Source organism: Nannospalax galili, unplaced genomic scaffold (genome assembly GCF_000622305.1).
Source record: "Nannospalax galili isolate Female #2095 unplaced genomic scaffold, S.galili_v1.0 scaffold284, whole genome shotgun sequence".
NCBI lineage: Eukaryota > Metazoa > Chordata > Mammalia > Rodentia > Spalacidae > Nannospalax > Nannospalax galili.
In genome coordinates this window covers 380,587-398,591 of record NW_008354281.1, presented here as the reverse complement: position 1 = coordinate 398,591, position 18,005 = coordinate 380,587, and the positions used below count along the sequence as shown (strand labels likewise).

The 18,005-nt window shown below is 41.0% G+C and overlaps 1 protein-coding gene across 4 annotated transcripts in view; it reads right to left on the bottom strand.

Moving 5' to 3' along the window:
• Sybu (syntabulin) overlaps positions 1 to 18,005 on the bottom strand; it is a 73,129-nt gene that overhangs the window by 21,055 nt on the left and 34,069 nt on the right. Inside the window, exon 1 of one of the 4 annotated variants that reach the window (XM_008851484.3) lies at positions 13,930 to 14,061. The exons of the other annotated variants lie outside the window; for them this stretch is intronic. Within the exon in view, the coding sequence (XP_008849706.1) occupies positions 13,930 to 13,957 (28 nt within the window). The 5' untranslated portion in view covers positions 13,958 to 14,061. Of the gene's footprint in view, positions 1 to 13,929; positions 14,062 to 18,005 lie in introns of those variants that run through there. 4 annotated transcript variants of the gene reach the window in all.

Below are 18,005 nucleotides of genomic sequence, written 5' to 3'. Positions count from 1 at the left end.
GATTATTAAGAGGAAGTGAGTTAGTACACAGAATGCTCTTGATATGCTCATTAATATTTATCTTATTAATCATGTAACAATTACTACAGCCTGGCATGCATGAGATTCCCATGGAGCTTAATGATAGTACATCTTCCTGGACAACACCCATAAGACATTCAATTCTGAAGGTGCCAGAGGAAGGAACTTAGGAATCTACATTTCTAACAACTGTCATAGATGGCTAAATAGCAGGTGGTTCATGGAATGGAGAGCCTGGAACAGAGCACTGAACATTCTCTCCATGTTCTGTCAAACTACAAGAGCTTTCCTTAGTGTGGTGAACAGAAATAAAAGCAGAGGCCACTAAAAGGAGGAATTAACTCATAGCCCAAGTCCCCAGGAGAGAAGACATTACTTTGTAGTGCAATTCCTGCTCTCACAGGTCTCCAGGAACACTTTCCTGGGTTGAATGCTTTTTTTTTCAAGGATTGGAAGAGAAGATGGAAACACATACAGGGCACAGGTTGTTCAAACTGGGTTACTCCCAGTTAAACTTATATAATGCAAGTTGGTTTGCAAAGTTAATATATTTTGCAATTGACCTACGGTTTAAGGCCCTTATGATCCTCTTTTAAAAGAAAGGCCATACAGTATGTAATTGCATTTGGCAGAGGGGAACATGTTATAATCCAGTACATACTAAATTTGGGTTATTCTGTCAACTCTAGACTGTTTCCTTTGCTATGGCCTACGTATCTATGGTAGGGATGCAGAACGGCATCATCTGAACCCCGCCCCCCACCCCCCACAGGTCTCTTATCATCCTTCATGTAGACTCAGCACTAGCAACAGAGAGTTTGAGAGTTCCTGAGTCCCATACCCATCACCGTTCACTGAACAGATATGGGAAGGGTCCTAACAACAGTGGTCATGAACTTCATCTTAATTAGCTTGGGTACATCTTCCTGAAGTATTTTCCCCAGCTCTTTTCTGCTCCTTATTTTTGATCTGTTAAGTTTGCTGAACTGAACCAGTTTCTGCCCTTTAACAAAGCTAGCTGGAAAGCCTGCTGTTTCTATTTAAGAAGTGTTTATCTAGTGTTTAACAAAATGAGATGCCTGTCCTGCATGTCTAGCAGGAAAACCTAAATCAGGGAAGCACAGCAAAAAAGGTGGTGGTGGTACGTGGCAATGGGGTGCCATGGGGGTGGGGGCAGTAAAGTGGAAGAAAGGTGATGAACTGGGAGAGAAAAATGTAGACTGGATGCTGGCAACGGCACAACGTCAGAGCAAGTGACATTAGGTGACATTAGGTGTAATATATAACACAGAAGGAAAGGATGGACACTTATTTTGGAGCTTTCTCTTCAGCCACTGTTCTCTTGTCAAGAGAGGAGTGCAGCCAGCTTGCATTGCTAGATCTCAACTCCCATTTGCTGGAAATAAGTTGGCATGTTTACACTGGCTGCCAAAGCAGTCAACTCTGAATAGCTTCTCACTTGTACTGAAGTAATTTCTAAAATCAACTCTAAAACCTAACAGCTTTGAATGTCTCTCCTCATCTCTGTCTCTACCTTTAGGGCACCTTACGATCTGCTAGGTACTCAGCCTCCTCTCTGCCTCTGGCAGCATCTCAGTCTACAACCCACTCAGGTGTTGTCATACTGGCTCACACCCTTGATGTCCTCAACAACACTGCTGTCCCACCCTTCACACCATTTTAAACAGACCAGTCAGTGGACTCCACCAGGTTCCACTTCCAGCATCTTGGTGCCTTTTCATTCTGGTCCATAAATGATCTCTTCTTTTATCACTTGCATATTCAACCCTCATGAAATTGTTTCTCTTTGCTTTTTATAGGCAGCCACTGGCACTAGCTGTGCAGCCTTGGGGAAAGCTCATAACGTGTCTGTGTCTCCCCTTCCTTCCTGACAAGGATATTACAATAGGATACATCTCAAAGCTCTAAGGGTCATATAAGTTAGTGTAGGCAAAGCCACAAAAAGTAGTGTCTGCATGTCATAGTATTGCTAGTTTCTTCATTTTTCTTTATATAATCAATCACCCTTTCTGAATCACATCTGGATACTGACATGTAAACTAAAGGCAGAGGAAGAACCTGGAGCAGGGACTTGGACAAGGGGAGGCTGTCCTGGCATCTAAGTGACAAGGGAGAATTCAAGCAAGCACAGAAAGAAACAAGCAGAAGGCAGATGCTAAGGATTCTTCTTACTGATTTAGAGCATAAGCCACCAAGTGAGCTCTCAGATCCCAGCTCTACTGATTGTGTGAACACTTCACTGTCACAAGACCTACAATAGACAATGAAGAACCAATTAGCAAAACCTTCTAGAGAGATCTGTGGATCAACTACACACAGTGAAAACCAAGATCTCAGTAAGAGTGAGATTTCATCAGTTTCTATTTGGATGTCCCACAGTTCTTTGCATGCCTTGAAAACATGGACCTGGTCCTGGACCTAGAAAGAGGGAAATATCTTAATAGGGACCTGAGTTGCCCTAAAAGAGCAACACAGACTATTTCCAGCTAGAAGGATTACGATGTCATGAAAGAAGGACACAGAACTAGTGAGTTTTGAAATCATTCATGATTGGTAGAGACTGCAGCACCTAGAGCAGAGGGGCTAGGCATGAAGGGAAGGAGCCAAGTGTGCAGACAGTAATACAAAATGAGGGAGGCTGAACACCCACAGGGAATGAGGCCACAAAGGCTCCTTGGCGATACACAAGCTTAAAAGCATCTTAAAATATGGGACCCAAAGTTTGTGACTGATAAAGACTTTCTCTTATTTGACACAGAGAAGTCTTTTTTTATCTTCTTAACGTTTTAATCTTTGCTTCTCTGTGAAAACATCTGAACATATTTCTGAGAGAGATGGATATGAAAATAAAGGAAATGCCTGCTTTCCCTGTACCTGTAATACCACAGCCACAATTCTGACTGAGGTGTTCTACTGAAAGTCTCTAAGACTCTCCTGATACCCTACCTTAGTGGCCTTCATTTATAAAGGGAACACTGACAGAAGATGGGAGAGGAAGGTGAAGGCTTTGGACAAAATGTCCTGTGGAAACCAAGTACATGATTTTTCCATGAAAGAGTGACATTTCATTATTTTCTATGTAGCTCAAAAAGCTATTTTCTAAATTTTTGTTTAATAGTGAAAATTGTATTAAACATAACCGTTGGTTTTTGATAGCATTGACCCATGCAAGACTATCCTTGATTTATTTATTTGCTGACTTGTTTATGTATTTATCCTCTATTGTTTACTATTATAATAAATGAATAAACCACTGCCATCACTTGCCACAAACACTGGAAGGTCACAGTGGTCCTCCATTCTCCTATCCTGTTTAGCATTTCCTTGCCTTCATTTTTACAAAGAATGATCACATCCATAAGTGTTCCCCAAATTTTAATTATCACATTTTTAATGAACATATTAATGTAGATAATCTTTGGAGACCGTTTTCAAATTTCTCTATTGCTATATAATCTTTTATTATATAATTTACATATTTATTTTGCTTCCTTCTCTGAGGAAATGTGAATATATTTCTCAGTGGGATGGATCTGAAAACAAAGGAAATGCCTGCTTCCTCCACACCTCTGCTTCCTCCACACCTCTAGTACCACTGGTATTCTATGAATTTATTTGTGTTTTCTTTATCCTGATGAGAAAATGAAAGGGGTTTATTAGCTAGAATTTTACTCTTTTATTATTTGGAGATAGTGTCTAATGTAGCTCAGGCTGACATCAAACTCAGTCTGTAACTGAGGATGACCTTGAACTTCTGATCCTCCTTCCATCTTCCAGCTCTGGGATTACAGGTGTGAACCACCATGCCCAGTTTGATGTGGTGCTAGGGATTGAACCTAGGGCTTTGTTCATGCTAGCCAAACACTCCAACTGAATTACTTCCTCAATGCCTAGATTTTCCATTCTGACAGACATTTGTTTGCATTTCCAGGGAAACAACTCTCCTTACAAAAATCTAAAACAAATCCACATTTACGTCACGTCCACAGACAAAAAGAAATGCTCTTAGGGTCATTGGCCTCATACCCCTTTCCATCGGATTATAGAGTTCAGAGAAAAAAGAAGAAGGTCTGCTTTACTCCATCCTGATTTTAGGATCCAACATGACTGTGGTGATGCTTTATCCTCTTGGTTCTGACTCTGAACCAACCAGGAGTTACCTGGTGCCCTCTTAGCCTTGAATTGTCCCTACATGACTCTGCTTCCTGCTTGAGGAGAAAAGAATGTGGATGTAAGAAAGCATTAAGTTGCTAGATTGTGCAAATAGCCTCTCTGAAGAAGATAACCCCATCCCAGGCAGGTGAATATGATAAACAGGTATAGGCTTCCTCTTGAGCATGAGCAGCACAACTCAGAACTCCACCTTCATTTTAAAGCCAAGCACTAGGTTTGAGCAGAAAGTGAGGGAAATGTTTGAGTCTTAAACTTAAGCCACATATTTTTTTTTTTGAGAAGAGAAAGCCATCATATAAAAGTCTTCATTAGAAAGCAACCACCCTGCTTTAGAAGTAAAGATGTTTCCCTTTTGATTACCATGTAAGCATCTATGTATTAGACCTGATGATATGTCAACATGGGACTAATTCTAAATTAACCTCTGTTCTAAAAGTTATCTCCAGTCTTCACATTCCTCTAAGATGGTATGATTCTTGGAGGGTAATACAAACCAGTTCTATGGACAAAACCTGGAAACACATTCTGATTCACTGCAAATGGTCTTTGTGAAGTTAAGTAACCTACATACAGGTGGGACAGGGCTCAGTAACACAGGCATTAATGAGCCCTCCAGGTGTAGGAACACCAGAGCTGCCACTCTGAGGTGCCTGAGATGACTCACAAAGCAGCTTCTCAGAGGCTGCCTCTGATTGAATGGGACAGAAGGCCTGTTATTTAAAATAAAGTTACATGCATGGTATATATTTTGGGAATTGTTTTTGTACATTTCACATTCAAAATGTGAGATTTTAATTAATCTTACTTGGCAAGTACTGGGTGAGGCTAACTGTACTAGCTGTCAACTCGTAGTTTGTGCTTGAGTAAATTCTAAAACCAGCAGGATCAGGAATCACTTTTCTGTTATTTCATTTAATGACAATATGACTTCAGGGAACTGATTAGCCTCACTATGCCTTAGTTTCCTCATGCCAAAAAAGGAACAAAAGAATGGCCTTTTATTGAGATTGCTGTGGAATTAAATGTCATAATATCTTACAAAGTGCACAGTAAGTATTCATCGTCCTTATCATTAGGCTAGTGAGCCATGTGCTTGGTTAGCGGCTGCTAAACAGTTTCTCTAAAAATTCTTGCATACAGGCACTACAGACTAACAAAAGAACTAATGTGTCTTAAAGAAGAAGGTAAAGCCTTTATTAAACTAAACTCTAACACAAGTGATAAGTGTATAGATCAAATGGCTTAGTAATGGCTAGAAATGGCTTAAGTTCTCACGCCTGTGTGTTACACGGATTTTATATAATCTTCATATCAAGAGCATAAGAAAAGGACAATTTATTATCTCCAGTTAAGAGATGAGGGGAATAGTGGGCAGGTAACTGGCTCAAAGTCACACAGCTTATAGAATGTAAATCTGGGATGAGGAACATCACCCAAATAAATGCTTTATAATATATCTTAACCATTAAGAAAGTCCATCTGCACAGAACCTCAAAAGCTGGGGACAATTTTGTTTCCTTGTAAGTGTTCGTTTGCTTGCTCTTGCAAAGGGCAGCTTAAAACTGAGAGAACATTTACAAACCATCTGAAGCAGAGGACTCAAAAAGACTATCCCCACTCTGCTCCAGATCCCTGACCACAAAGTGTGAGTAGGTAGAGACCAGAGAGCACACTGGCAGAGAGACTGCTATTCTTTAGCACAGGAACCCTTGGGGCTATGCCATTCACCTACTTTCAACAAAGATACTAGGAACGAGTCTGCATTCTCAGACAAGCTAACATATTATAAATATATTTAAAAGTAGAATTCTCACTATAGAACATCAAATAGATAAGAGTTTTTCACAGTGTGTTCTGAGGACTATCCGTAACAGTGTCACCTGGACCATTTCTTGGAAATACAGATTCCTGACTCATCTTCCTGATCTGAAATAGAAAGCTGCTTCACATCAGCCATCAACCTCATTGTTTTACAAGTGGCTCATGTGATCATTTATGGAGAGTTGCTGCAATAGTGGCATCCTGTTTTCAATGCATCACTAAATACTGTAGTCAGTTGCTCAACCCTGGCCATTGATCTGCCTGCTTCTTCCCATCCTGTGGGCACCACCTGAGGCCTCCATCTTTCCTTACTTGGAATTACTGGAACAGCCTCACTCTCTGCTCATTTGCTTAATGTGGCCCTGGGCATTTTGCCTTCTACACTGCTCCAGGTCATAAATCACCTTAGGTGATTCCCTCCTAAAAACTCCTCCATGGCACCTGTGTCCTTAAGACAAGTTCACTCTTCCTAGCACAATCTGTGATGCCCAGTTTTCACACATGTTGTTCCCTCTACCAGGGCTATTTTCTTTCCCTCTGGGCCTGCCTAACTGATACCTGTTCTTCAGGTCTCTCTGGAGTCATGACCTTCACCTCCTTCAAGAAGGGAACTGGTATCACCTCCCTTATGTCTTACCTAACAAGCATGGGGATTGTTGACATGCGTTTACACATTTGTCTGTGGGCGTGCTCATTATTGCATCCCCATGACTAGTGCTGCAGTTCATCCATAGGAAGTGCTTTTGTCCTGAAAGATTTCAAAGCATTAAAACGTTTCTCCACTGTTAGGGTTCAGCGATGTCTCTGAGAAAAGGTTTTGACCAAGTGAAAAATCTTCCTTTTCCTATGCTCCCTTTAGGCTGAGCTGATAGTCTGATATTATTTATAACAAGTTAACATTCCCTTCTCCCCTACCTCTTTCTATTTGCCCAACCTCTTAAAACTCAAGTTTTCAGCTCAGGGTACTAACCTGTGGCTGAGAAGACCTCTGTCTTATTCATCAGTGAATCACCAGAGCTAAGCACAGTATCTGGACTGCAGCAGACTTAGAAGAATGTTTCATGAGTGATGGAAGAAAGAGATTGGAAAAACTTAAAGAACAGAAAACAGTATCATTAATTTCTGTGAAACTGAAGTAGCATGTCGGAAATGGGTAAAAATTCACAGGTATAGAGACAAATTGTGAAAATCTCATACTGTCAAGTTTGGTGTTGATCACCAGTAAAGTCCCTTGAGGAGGCAAGTCCCTTAAGAAAGAGCCCGCAGGAATTCCATAAGATCAACATAAGAAAAAATACTCCTCTTTTCAGACAGGGTTATGGTTGCCATATAAATCACATTTCTGGAATTTGGTAGACATTTGGTACAAATATTTGGGGATTCTCTGGCGAACAAAGCTGACATGTGTATCCTGGGTGATAGCACAGTTTGGTACCCAGATGAGGTTGACTAATGGACTGCCCATCAACCTCAAGGGAAATCTCTGGCAGTGTGTCACCCTGCTCTGCTCTTATCCGTATCCCATTTAACATGCTTAATTGATGACATGAACGGAAATGTGGAAGGCATGGTGCTGACAGCAGACTACAGATAACACACGCCTTGAAGGGATAACAAACAAGAAATGACAGAGTGAGATAATAAGGCTGTGTAAGCCAGTGTTCTCAGTGCCTTCCCTCTCAAATCCTACCTCTGCTGTTTCCTTTCTTCCTTCCATCTCCAGAAACACAGGTTAAGGGAGAGGAAACTGATGTTCTGAGGGGTGCGGTGACTTGCCCTAAGTCACAGAGCAAAATCATCTGTCTTCTTTCCTCTTAGCTCAGTGATCACAATTCACAAAGATCTAACAACTACAACCCAGAACAATGGCTTTTAAGAAAGCCTATTTTAAGTATGAGCTCAGTCTTGTACATGCTAAGGCTTCACACAGGGAAATGACATGGAGAAACACAGTACCAACACTTACAACCTCCCTGGGGAGCTGAGCTCACAGTCAGACAGCTAGGCTGCATGGTGAGTGCAGCACACAGGGAGGCTATTTAGAACAATGGGGAGGAGGGCTTGGTAAAGGGCTCTGGTGGAGGGACAGATGCTACCTGGCTGGTGCCTGGAACACCTTACAGAAAGAAATGAGGGAAGGGAGCTAACCACAGGTAATAGGAACAGTATAAAATAAAACACAGAGGAAGGAAACCAGGGCAGGCATGAATTCAGTCCCGATTGGATGGAATACAGGAATCAGATGAGAAAACTGCAGTAAAGTGATAGCAAGGGGTAAAAACTAGGAAAGTCATGCTCAGGCAAGAGGGATGTAGGCCATATTGTGAATGTGGTGGTGGTGATAGGAATTGAGGGTGCTTTTGATGACACCGTGACTGACAGAAATATGTGCATGACATGCTGGGAGCTGGACAGAAATTAGGGCAGCCATTACAGTTATGAGACAGGTCACGTGTCAAGGGGGAAAGAGATGATCATGGAGTCTCTGCCTATAAGGCTTACAGGGTCACAAAATTAACTACATAGTTTTAAAATCATGCAAAATTTCAGGTGAACAAAAGGATTCAAATCAGGAAAAGCAAGTTAGATATTCAAAATAGTTCTATCTTACACTATATACTTGGCCTCAATACTGTTCACATAAAAGACCACCCAAATGGAAATATGTATGTTCTCCACTGAAGGAGCAGGAAAACCAATAAAATAGGAACTATTCCAAGAGAATGGAAAAACTGTCTGGCATATAGCCGAGGAATATGTAAACAAAAGTGGATAATCCAATCTGAATGGATTGAGATGCTCAAAGATCAATGCTGAATTTATTCTTGTGTAGTCTTTAATATAAAAGAATTTTTGTAAGCACATTCTGATAACAAAACAAACTGAGTACATTTTGACATCTATATAAAGTATGAGAACAAAGGCAAATGGAGAAATGCAAGTCCTCAGAGGGGTGACTTTGAATATGACACGTGTTTAAGGAATTAAAGTAAGACAGTAAGTGTGAAGCCACACAGAAATATTTCCAGGGGAGGGCCTTGCACCAGCAAAGAGGTCCTGGATTACAGGAAGGGCTCAAAGGAAAGCAGGTGCAAAGTCAGTGGGGTGGGCTCCTCTCTCCTGCCCTGCAGTACCTGTTCAAGATGTGACACTCTCATCATGCTACAGATGACACAGGCTCTGGAAAGAGGACAAATACAATGCGTGATAGAAAACAGTGGGACTAACCACTGTGTCTTTGGAGCCTCCTTGGTTTATAAAACAAAACAAAACAAACAAAAAAACAAGTTTTCTGCTTTCTTTTAGCCTTCCTCTCTAAGGGGAAAGATGAGGAAACTTCTGTTCTGAGAGGTGAGGCCAGCACCTTCCTGGGAGGGAACTGTATCTGGGATGCTGTGCTGTACTTCCTTCCAGAGCTGGGTGCAGGGAAGGGGAGGGAAGGGAGTCCATCTTTAGCTCCAGTACTGTAGCTCCCATCAGTATCTATGAACTGAAAGCCATTCCAATCCTCAAGCTGCTAAGATTCTTGAGTCTTTGGACGTGCCCCTTTATCTATTTTCTCCCCTCTGAAAGGGTTGTCTGCTTATCCTAATGTGATTTAAAGCACTTAAAAAGAATGAAATACATGTACAATTAGTTTATGCTCTTCCCACAGATTTGCCCTGTATGTCCATGAACTCCTTTACTGGAACTTTCCCCAGAATCTCACTCTCAGTGTGGCCTGGCACAAGCTCATGTTCTCAGGCCAAGGCTTTGCCTGTCCAGTTACTCTGCCCCTCTCCCCCCTTCCCTCCGCACAAGTTAACTTTTAAATTCAAGTGTACTCAATGTTCTCTGCTCTCTCCATTCCTTCCCTTCCCACCCTACAGTGTTCTATCAAAAAAAAATCAAAAGGGAAAGGAAAAGCAAGGCAGAGCTGGTAGAGAAAAGTAGAGAAGCCAGCTCTGGAAATGCTAGTCTGAATATGCCCCCAAGCAATCACATTTGATGTGACAGCTTTGTACCCTATGTTTACAAATACCCTGATGAGACAAAACTATCAAGGTTCTAAAGGACCAATTCCACTGGACTTGGATTTCAATACCACCTTGTGGTTTATTTAGAATAACAAAAATACCTTCTAGGCTCTCCTCGTCCATTCATCCCTTGAGGACTTCCCAAGCAAAAGCTACTGTGGTAATAAAGGGAAACATGAATGAAGAGAAAACATGGCTCCAGGACTTCAAAATATACCCGTGTTCTAGCGTATTTTCAGCGATACACGCCTAAGGTAGTAAAATTATCTTTAAGTGCAAGGAAATGATAACAACACTTTCCAATATAGCGGTTACTCCTGGTGTGAGGGACAGAACGGAATCTGGGAGGGGCAGGCAGGCTCCTGTGATGGCAGTTCTTCAAGTGGCATGCAGGCTCATCACTGTTATATTATGCTGTTGAGCTTATAAAGATGTCATGTGTGTTCTGTTAATGCATACATCATGTGTAATATTTAAAAAGAAATAAAGGAAACATCAACATGAATTTAAACCAATATATAATGAAATGATTAAGATAGAGAAAAGGAAAGGATAGATTTTGTTTTATTCACATCTTTAAAAAGAGCAATCTAAATACACTAACTATAATGAACTGACCATAATAATAATATAGAATTTCAGTGTACAACACTAGCATGTGAATGGAGTTGGACTTGGTTCTGCTGAATGGTGGCTGAGGCTGATGGTAGAAATGCTAAACTGCAGGACACTAGTCAAAGTTCAGGGCACAGACAAAAAACCCTTTACAGTCTGCTTCTCTGGGCTTGGCAGCACAGATACAATACTGCAATCTGCAGATTCTAAACTATCCCTCTGCACAAACTCTCTTCTTAGCCTGGGACTGGGTGGGATCCCTCACGTCTTCCACTCCTTGAGAGAAAAGCATTGGATGTCAGGCCATAACCCAGTATCAGGTTCAGGCATAGCCTCCATGGCTCAAGAGCACTCAGGCCTGCTCCTAGTCTAGGGTAGAAATCAGATCTTCCTGGCAGAGCCGCTTATCTTAGTCACTGAGGTGAGTAACAAGAAACCAGACTCAGGAAGATCCAGTTTCCAAGAACAATGTAACCAATGCAGAAGCCAAGGGAACGTCCCTCTATCTGAATGACCATGAATTCCACCTGGTGCAAAAGGACTCAGTGCACAGTACTTTAACCAGCACTACACAATGCTCCTGGAGGTCAACTAAAGGATATGACAGCAGCCCAAGGACCTAACACAAACTACAGCAAACTGTGCTCACAGCAAGTACATGCATCACTAATAACCACGGAAAAGAAAGAGATCATTATTTTGATTGCAGACCAATAGAATAGAAGTAGAAGTTGCTGTGCTAGTAGAGATGTTGCTGAACATTTCATTGTTGCCTTGAAACATTAGAAAAGAAGGCTTATTCTAGCTAGATAATATAAGCAGTATTGTACATGAAGTAATGCTCATCAAAATGAATTCAGCATGTGTGGGCCTACATTGCTTCCAAACTCCCTACCTCTAAAGGTTGCTAATCCCCCCGCCCCTTCCATTCAGCTGAGCTGGTATAGTCCTCCTTGCACAGGCCACATTCTTTCCAGTTCAAACAGATGGAAGAAAGATAATACACCAGGAAGAAGAACTAGAAAAAGAAAATGACATTAAAATAAAAATAAAGCTGCAAACTATAATCTAGGTCAACTCTTCATGTGATTTTAAAATCAGCACCAGCAGACTCTGCGCATATGGCACCACTTTTTTTTTTGGCTTGGATGTCACACAGTATTAGTGCAAAAAGAAAAATCCCAGCATGGGGCCTATTTTTGTATAGATTAACCAATCATTTCCCATCTCTTCCTCTCCCATCATTCCTGATCTTTCAACTTAATGCAATAACTCTTTCTTCAAAATATGTCATCCACTAAATCCCGAATGGAAATCTTTTTGGGAAAGGAAGTGAGCTTAAAAACTTGAACCTAGATTTTAATTGTCATGTTTCGCATTTCTGTCATAAATATGCAGTAGAACTGTGCTGTAGCATAACTTCTTTTACCACACAGGTACACTGTAATATCCTAAATATCCACTGTCAGTAGCAACAAAATTAATTGGAAAGCACTCTATTACCTATATATAGCTATTTAGCAAAACATAAAGTCACAGATCTGAGGATGTAAAAAAGTCTAAACGTACTAGTAATTTCATGTACTCTAAATATATGACTTTCTTCAAAATACCAATAGGATGGAAAAGAGTGAGATTAGTGTCCAAGCTGTATTCTGAAACCTCCCTTGACCCCTGTGTAGTGTCACAATCATGATGACACTGTAATGTGTAATGTTCACAGTAATCATACTGTACTAGCACTTAATATTCAGTGTATGCTACTGTCACTGAAGTTTCAAAAGCACCTTAGCTGCCTGGCACTACTCTCATTTGCACACTTTAGGCAGAAGGGTCAGACACTTTCAAATAAAAAATCTACGCTATGCTCATTTCCAGAGGTAGGTGGGAAAGAGAACTTATCAGATACATTCAAAAAGAGATATGGAGTTTTCTTTTACTAATAAAATGGAAACTTTGGGGACAGTGTTAGGGACATGGCTTCTAGGTTACCAAGGTCATGATATCTACAGACTTTATCATGCATATGTGTTTGTACATTGCTCTGTGAATTGATGGGAACTGTATTTATAAAACATTAAAGCAATGTCCTATAGCTTGACCCAAAAAGTCAGGAACACAATAGTTATCAGTACAGTCATGCTCTCAAAGGACGGGACCTTCTGCCATTGGAGTACTCACCACTCCTATGACTAACTGTTGGAAAAGATGATGCTAAACAGCATGTCCTTTGCTTGAATGGCCATGAGTAACAGAAAAAAAAAGTTACATTACAAGCCAGTGTAATGCTCTGCACTGACTCTTTTATATGACTAAAAATCTTCATCTTATAATTCCATGGCCCATTTTTGCTTTTTGTTTGGAGTCATTAGTGCCATGCATTTACTGTGGACAGTCTCAAATCCTTAATTTTCCACAGTTTTAAGACTATTGAACTAGAGTGGGAGTACCCATATGTATAGTCACTCTTGGGTTTCTACTAATTAATTTTAACACCACAGGTCTTAGTCATTTGCTCAGCAGATGAAGATGCTTTAAGATGACTCATGTGTTTTTACAACAGTGGGAACCCAACCCTGTGCTTTAGGAATATACAGTAAAAAGGAAGTTTTCCATCAAATCAGTTCATACAAACAACAAAAAAAAAAACCTTCCGCACACAGATCTAGCAGACATGAAGAGTTTCAGAATTTCTCCCGGATGCCATAGAAGAAAAGTAAATGAAAACAGGTCAGAAAGATGTGCCCTGAATAATTTCCATGGAGAAACAGCAGACACTGACATCTCTCTCCCTAATCACAGGAGCAAACTCTCTCTTGATAATAAATGCACAGCATCTCAGCCTACACAGAGGCCCACTGCAAACCATGTGTGGTGCCAATTAGCATTAATTGTGGCTGTGCTGTCTATTCCCTCAGCTCAAACACTGATGAGACCACACTTGCTGTTTACAAATGCGCCATGCAATACTCAGAGTGAGAACATTTGAAATTATAATCACACAGTCATTTTAAAATACATGTATACATTAATAAAAACTTTAGTTTTTGACCCTGCATTCAGAATACCTGAATGGCCCAAATGTTGGAGGTGAAATTTATTTTTAGTATATTTTTGTCCTACTACAACTAACTACACAGACACAGACACAGACACAGACAGACACAGACACACACATACACACACACACACACACACACACACACACACACCCTCTGTGATCCAATATAATTATTCACTTACTGTGACTAACACTACTTACTTAGAAAGTAAGCTCCGTAGACTTTCATGGCAAACACTGCCTCTGCAAACAGCCTCCCACCAAAGGCTGGCGTATGTCTTTTGCAGAAATACAGTGTGTGCAGCTCACCTCTGAGTAGAGTACAGTCTCAGTGTAGGGTATCCATGGAGATGGAGCCTCCTACATGTGCAGGGCAAGGAAGTTACTCTGCTGGGCACCATAGCAACAGGAGGCAGAGGGAGAGCTGGCCAATCAGGGAAGAGCACAGGGCTTTTTCCCTGGTGACTGCAGCATTTCAAATGAAACCATCACTCTCATGAATGGACACAAAGCCTTTGCAGAAATACCAAATTGTCAAATGGAAGTAAATGCTTACACAACCCTTCAGCAATACTAGAACAAAGCACATAGAAACTTTCTACATTTTGATTATATGTCCCACTGCGTAAGCAAGAAATGACAACCAAAGCCACAGATTCCCTACATTTAATGCCAGGCATGTGACATTTTGAGGGCAATGCTTGGCTACTCCATGAATTACAGCTATTTAAATATGCAAGTCACTTCACAATGCTGCCTGGTAGGAAAGACCAGGGAGAGCTGATGTTCTGAGGTGGAGAAAATGGAATCCAGGGCTCTCTGGGACAACTGAAGGAACATTCTTTCCAAACAGAAGCTTTCTAGAAGTACACACATTTATTAGACTTCCTCCAAAGCCTTCCATCATATCAAGGTAATTCTCACAAACAAGGCACTAGAGATAACTGAGGCCCTGTGCAGGGGGGTGGGGGCAGGGGCAAGTGACATTCAAATGCCTGAAAGTTGGGACTACTTAAGAACTTTTCTCATTTTATGATCATAATGAAAATGACCACTCATTAAGCACATACTGTCTGCCAGGCACATGCTACCACTACAGAGAGTCCTGCCCAGTGTTGATGCTGGAGTTTGCACAGATAGAGGCTGTGCACATTTTTCTCTCATTGCTCTGCAGGGCTTAGATGATGTGCATACACTTCTTTATGCCTCACGTCATTTATGAACCTCACAGCAGTTGAAAGAGCTATCAATTATTTCCCCCATACAACTGAGAAAAAAGGAAAAGATTTCCTGCCATTATACTCGCCCTCCCACTAACCTTCCCCTACCTACTCTGAGGTGACATTAATATCTAAATATAAGTTGAATGCCTCCTCCAATCGCCTCATATAGAAGAAACGTTCGCTAGTGCCTTCTGCACACTGCTTATTGTAGGGTTCTCATAATTGCCTTCTTTGAACAGAAAGTGCCATTTGAAAAACATACCTCTGTCTAAAGTGGCCCGAGTCTGTGCTAATTTTGGCTGCATTCGGAGTTCATCTGAGGGGATTACTTAAAATGAGAGTCTGAGATTTAAAAAACATGATTTCTAATTATTCTTAACATATGATACCTTCCAGATTTTAAGGATCATATTGGATACAATGCAGTCAGTGGGTAAATGGTAGAGATCACAAAACGCTACATCACTTGCCATATGATCCCAGTCTCTGAATGGCTCTTGGTAGTGAAGAATACTCACATGGTCTACAGGGTAACTGAAAAGCCAGCTGTCCCTCTGCTAAGCAGAGAAATCTGTGACAGCCCACTGGGTATTCACTGATGTCCACCTCCATTCTCCCTTCTTCTATAATAACAGGTGGTCCTTTGACTAAGAAGACCTGGGATATAATTGGAAATTACATGTGGCACTTCTTCATCCTGACTTTAAGAAGACCAAGTGCCTCCCTGGTTCCTCTGGCCCTTCTTTTTACCTGGTAGATGGCAGGTAATCTGGCCCCTCAAGAGGAAGACAGTTGTTAGGGCAGCACAGCTACCTATCAGCCTCGAACACCCAAATACCTACATGCTACTCTACAAGAGACAAAGGAACATCAGTTTAGTTTTAACTTATATATTTTGGATTAGTAATAAACAACACCCTCTCAATCATTGTAGGCTCATAAAACAACCAGTGAGGGTACAAGGCATGGATTCAAAATCACTTTATCTTTTAGGTGGAAGGGAAGATGATTTGCTCTGAGAAAGTCAGATAAATTAAAAAGCAATTCTAGAGATGAAAAAGATTGGATAAAACTTTTATATAAGTAAAGTCAGTTTCTCTAAATCAGCAAGACAGCATAAATATATTTAACTAAAATAATAAATTCAAAATCACTAGCTATCTATGACTTCATTAAATATCTGAAGCTCATGGAGTTAGCATTAGGAAAGTGGGGGCCTCATATTAAGTCATATACGCTGCATCTCTGTACTTGTTTCTGTTTCTTCCACCCCATCCTAGGCTAAGTCATCTGAATTTAGCATCTTGCTTCCTGTTTCATCCCTTGATAATTCAAGCTCCACTGTGTACAGGAGGAATCTCAAACACATAAATCAAATCATGTCTCCCTTCTTGAAGCCTTGCAGCGGCCACCCATTACTGACAATTCAGGCAATGCAGGCGCATCTGCTATACTCTTCCCCTTCCTAATTCATCACTCACTCTGCCACCTGTGCAGTTGCCAAGCTGGAAGGAGCAGGCTAAGTTGTCAGCTCAAATGTCATCTCCCCCAGACATCTCCCTGCCTTCTGCAATGACTCTCTATCCCCCACCCTGCTTTATTCCCATTATCTGAACTTACCTTGCTGTGTGATTATATATCAACAACATCCCATGTTTAAAGTAGGTAGCAGGAGAACAGATACCACACCTGTTCCCCACCACCACCTCCAAGCATTCCTAACACCCATTACAATGGTATCAGCACATTGAAAGCTCCTGATAAATACTTGCTGAATGAATGCAAGCTAATAAATGCATAGCCAGGAGTCAAACCTAGGTTTAGCAGAAACTTCTTTACTCAAAGTGAGTATCCCTTTCCCTTTAGACTCTCTTGAAAAGTGATCACTTTCTTACAATGTCACCAACATTCTAGTTTACACCTTGCAGCTTACTAACTGATGCTCCAGAGCCACTCAGATCCAGATTATGTGGTAGAAGAATTTCACTTATTTAATTACCCAAGGAAACAGACTATAATGTCAGATACATACATTTCTGTAAAGCTCCCTATAACCACACTCAAATGCTGTAGCACAAATACACCTGTCAAGAGGACAGCGAGGTCAGGGCATTGCTCCTTCTTGTTCCCTCCCTGTCAGAGACTGGGTTCCTCTATCCAAGTGCCTAGTTCCTTCATGTGGAGCCTCCAAGTTCCCACTCTCTGGATTCTAGGTAATGTGACTCTCCTCTGTTCCCTCAGGATGTAGGACTGGCTCCAAGCTGTTGCAAATATGTATTTCACAAAGCACATGGGTGCTGAATCCTCTTAAGTACATACACCCAATCCTTTGCAGTCTTTTCTATAAGTGTTTCTCCATTAGGAGATAAGCCCAACCTAACACATGTATATCTGCAGAATTTATAGCTTTTAGTTTGAAAGTTTGTATATGAAAGATGTTCCAGGTTTGTGTCTGTCATGCTGAAGGCTGATGAATACTTTCAATGGTGGGTGTAGTCTGCCCAAGCTTCTGCTAAATATGAGAAATCTGTGTGGCTTCCTCAACACATTATAGTAACTAGTAAGCATCTCACAAACCACCAACTTTGGCTAAGACCACTGTTCGTGCAACAAATCCTAGGAGACTAGGATTTGGACAGCAGTTACCTTTGAGAAGGAGAGGATTATGATTCACTAATTTTTAGGGGAAACCCATTAAGGTCCATTTGGCACCATTACAGTGATCGAGTACATCATCAAAGGCACAGATGGGGAAGGCATGACAGTAAACACACAAACCAGTCACAGGGATAAACACTTAAGTCCACTCATTACATTTATACTTTATGTTGCTGTTCCAGGCCTGCTGGGAAAATCTATAAAACTGTCCACCACAGAGCATTTTCTGTGAACTATCTGTCTTGGGGGCAAAACTTCAGAGATCTATATTTCAGTACAAATACAAGCGCTCTTTTGAACAAAGTATAATGATCTTCATTTAAGAAACAACTAAGAAACTAGGCAGAGATCTTGTCTCGCGTTCTATCTTCATTCCGTTGCTATATTAAAAGCAAC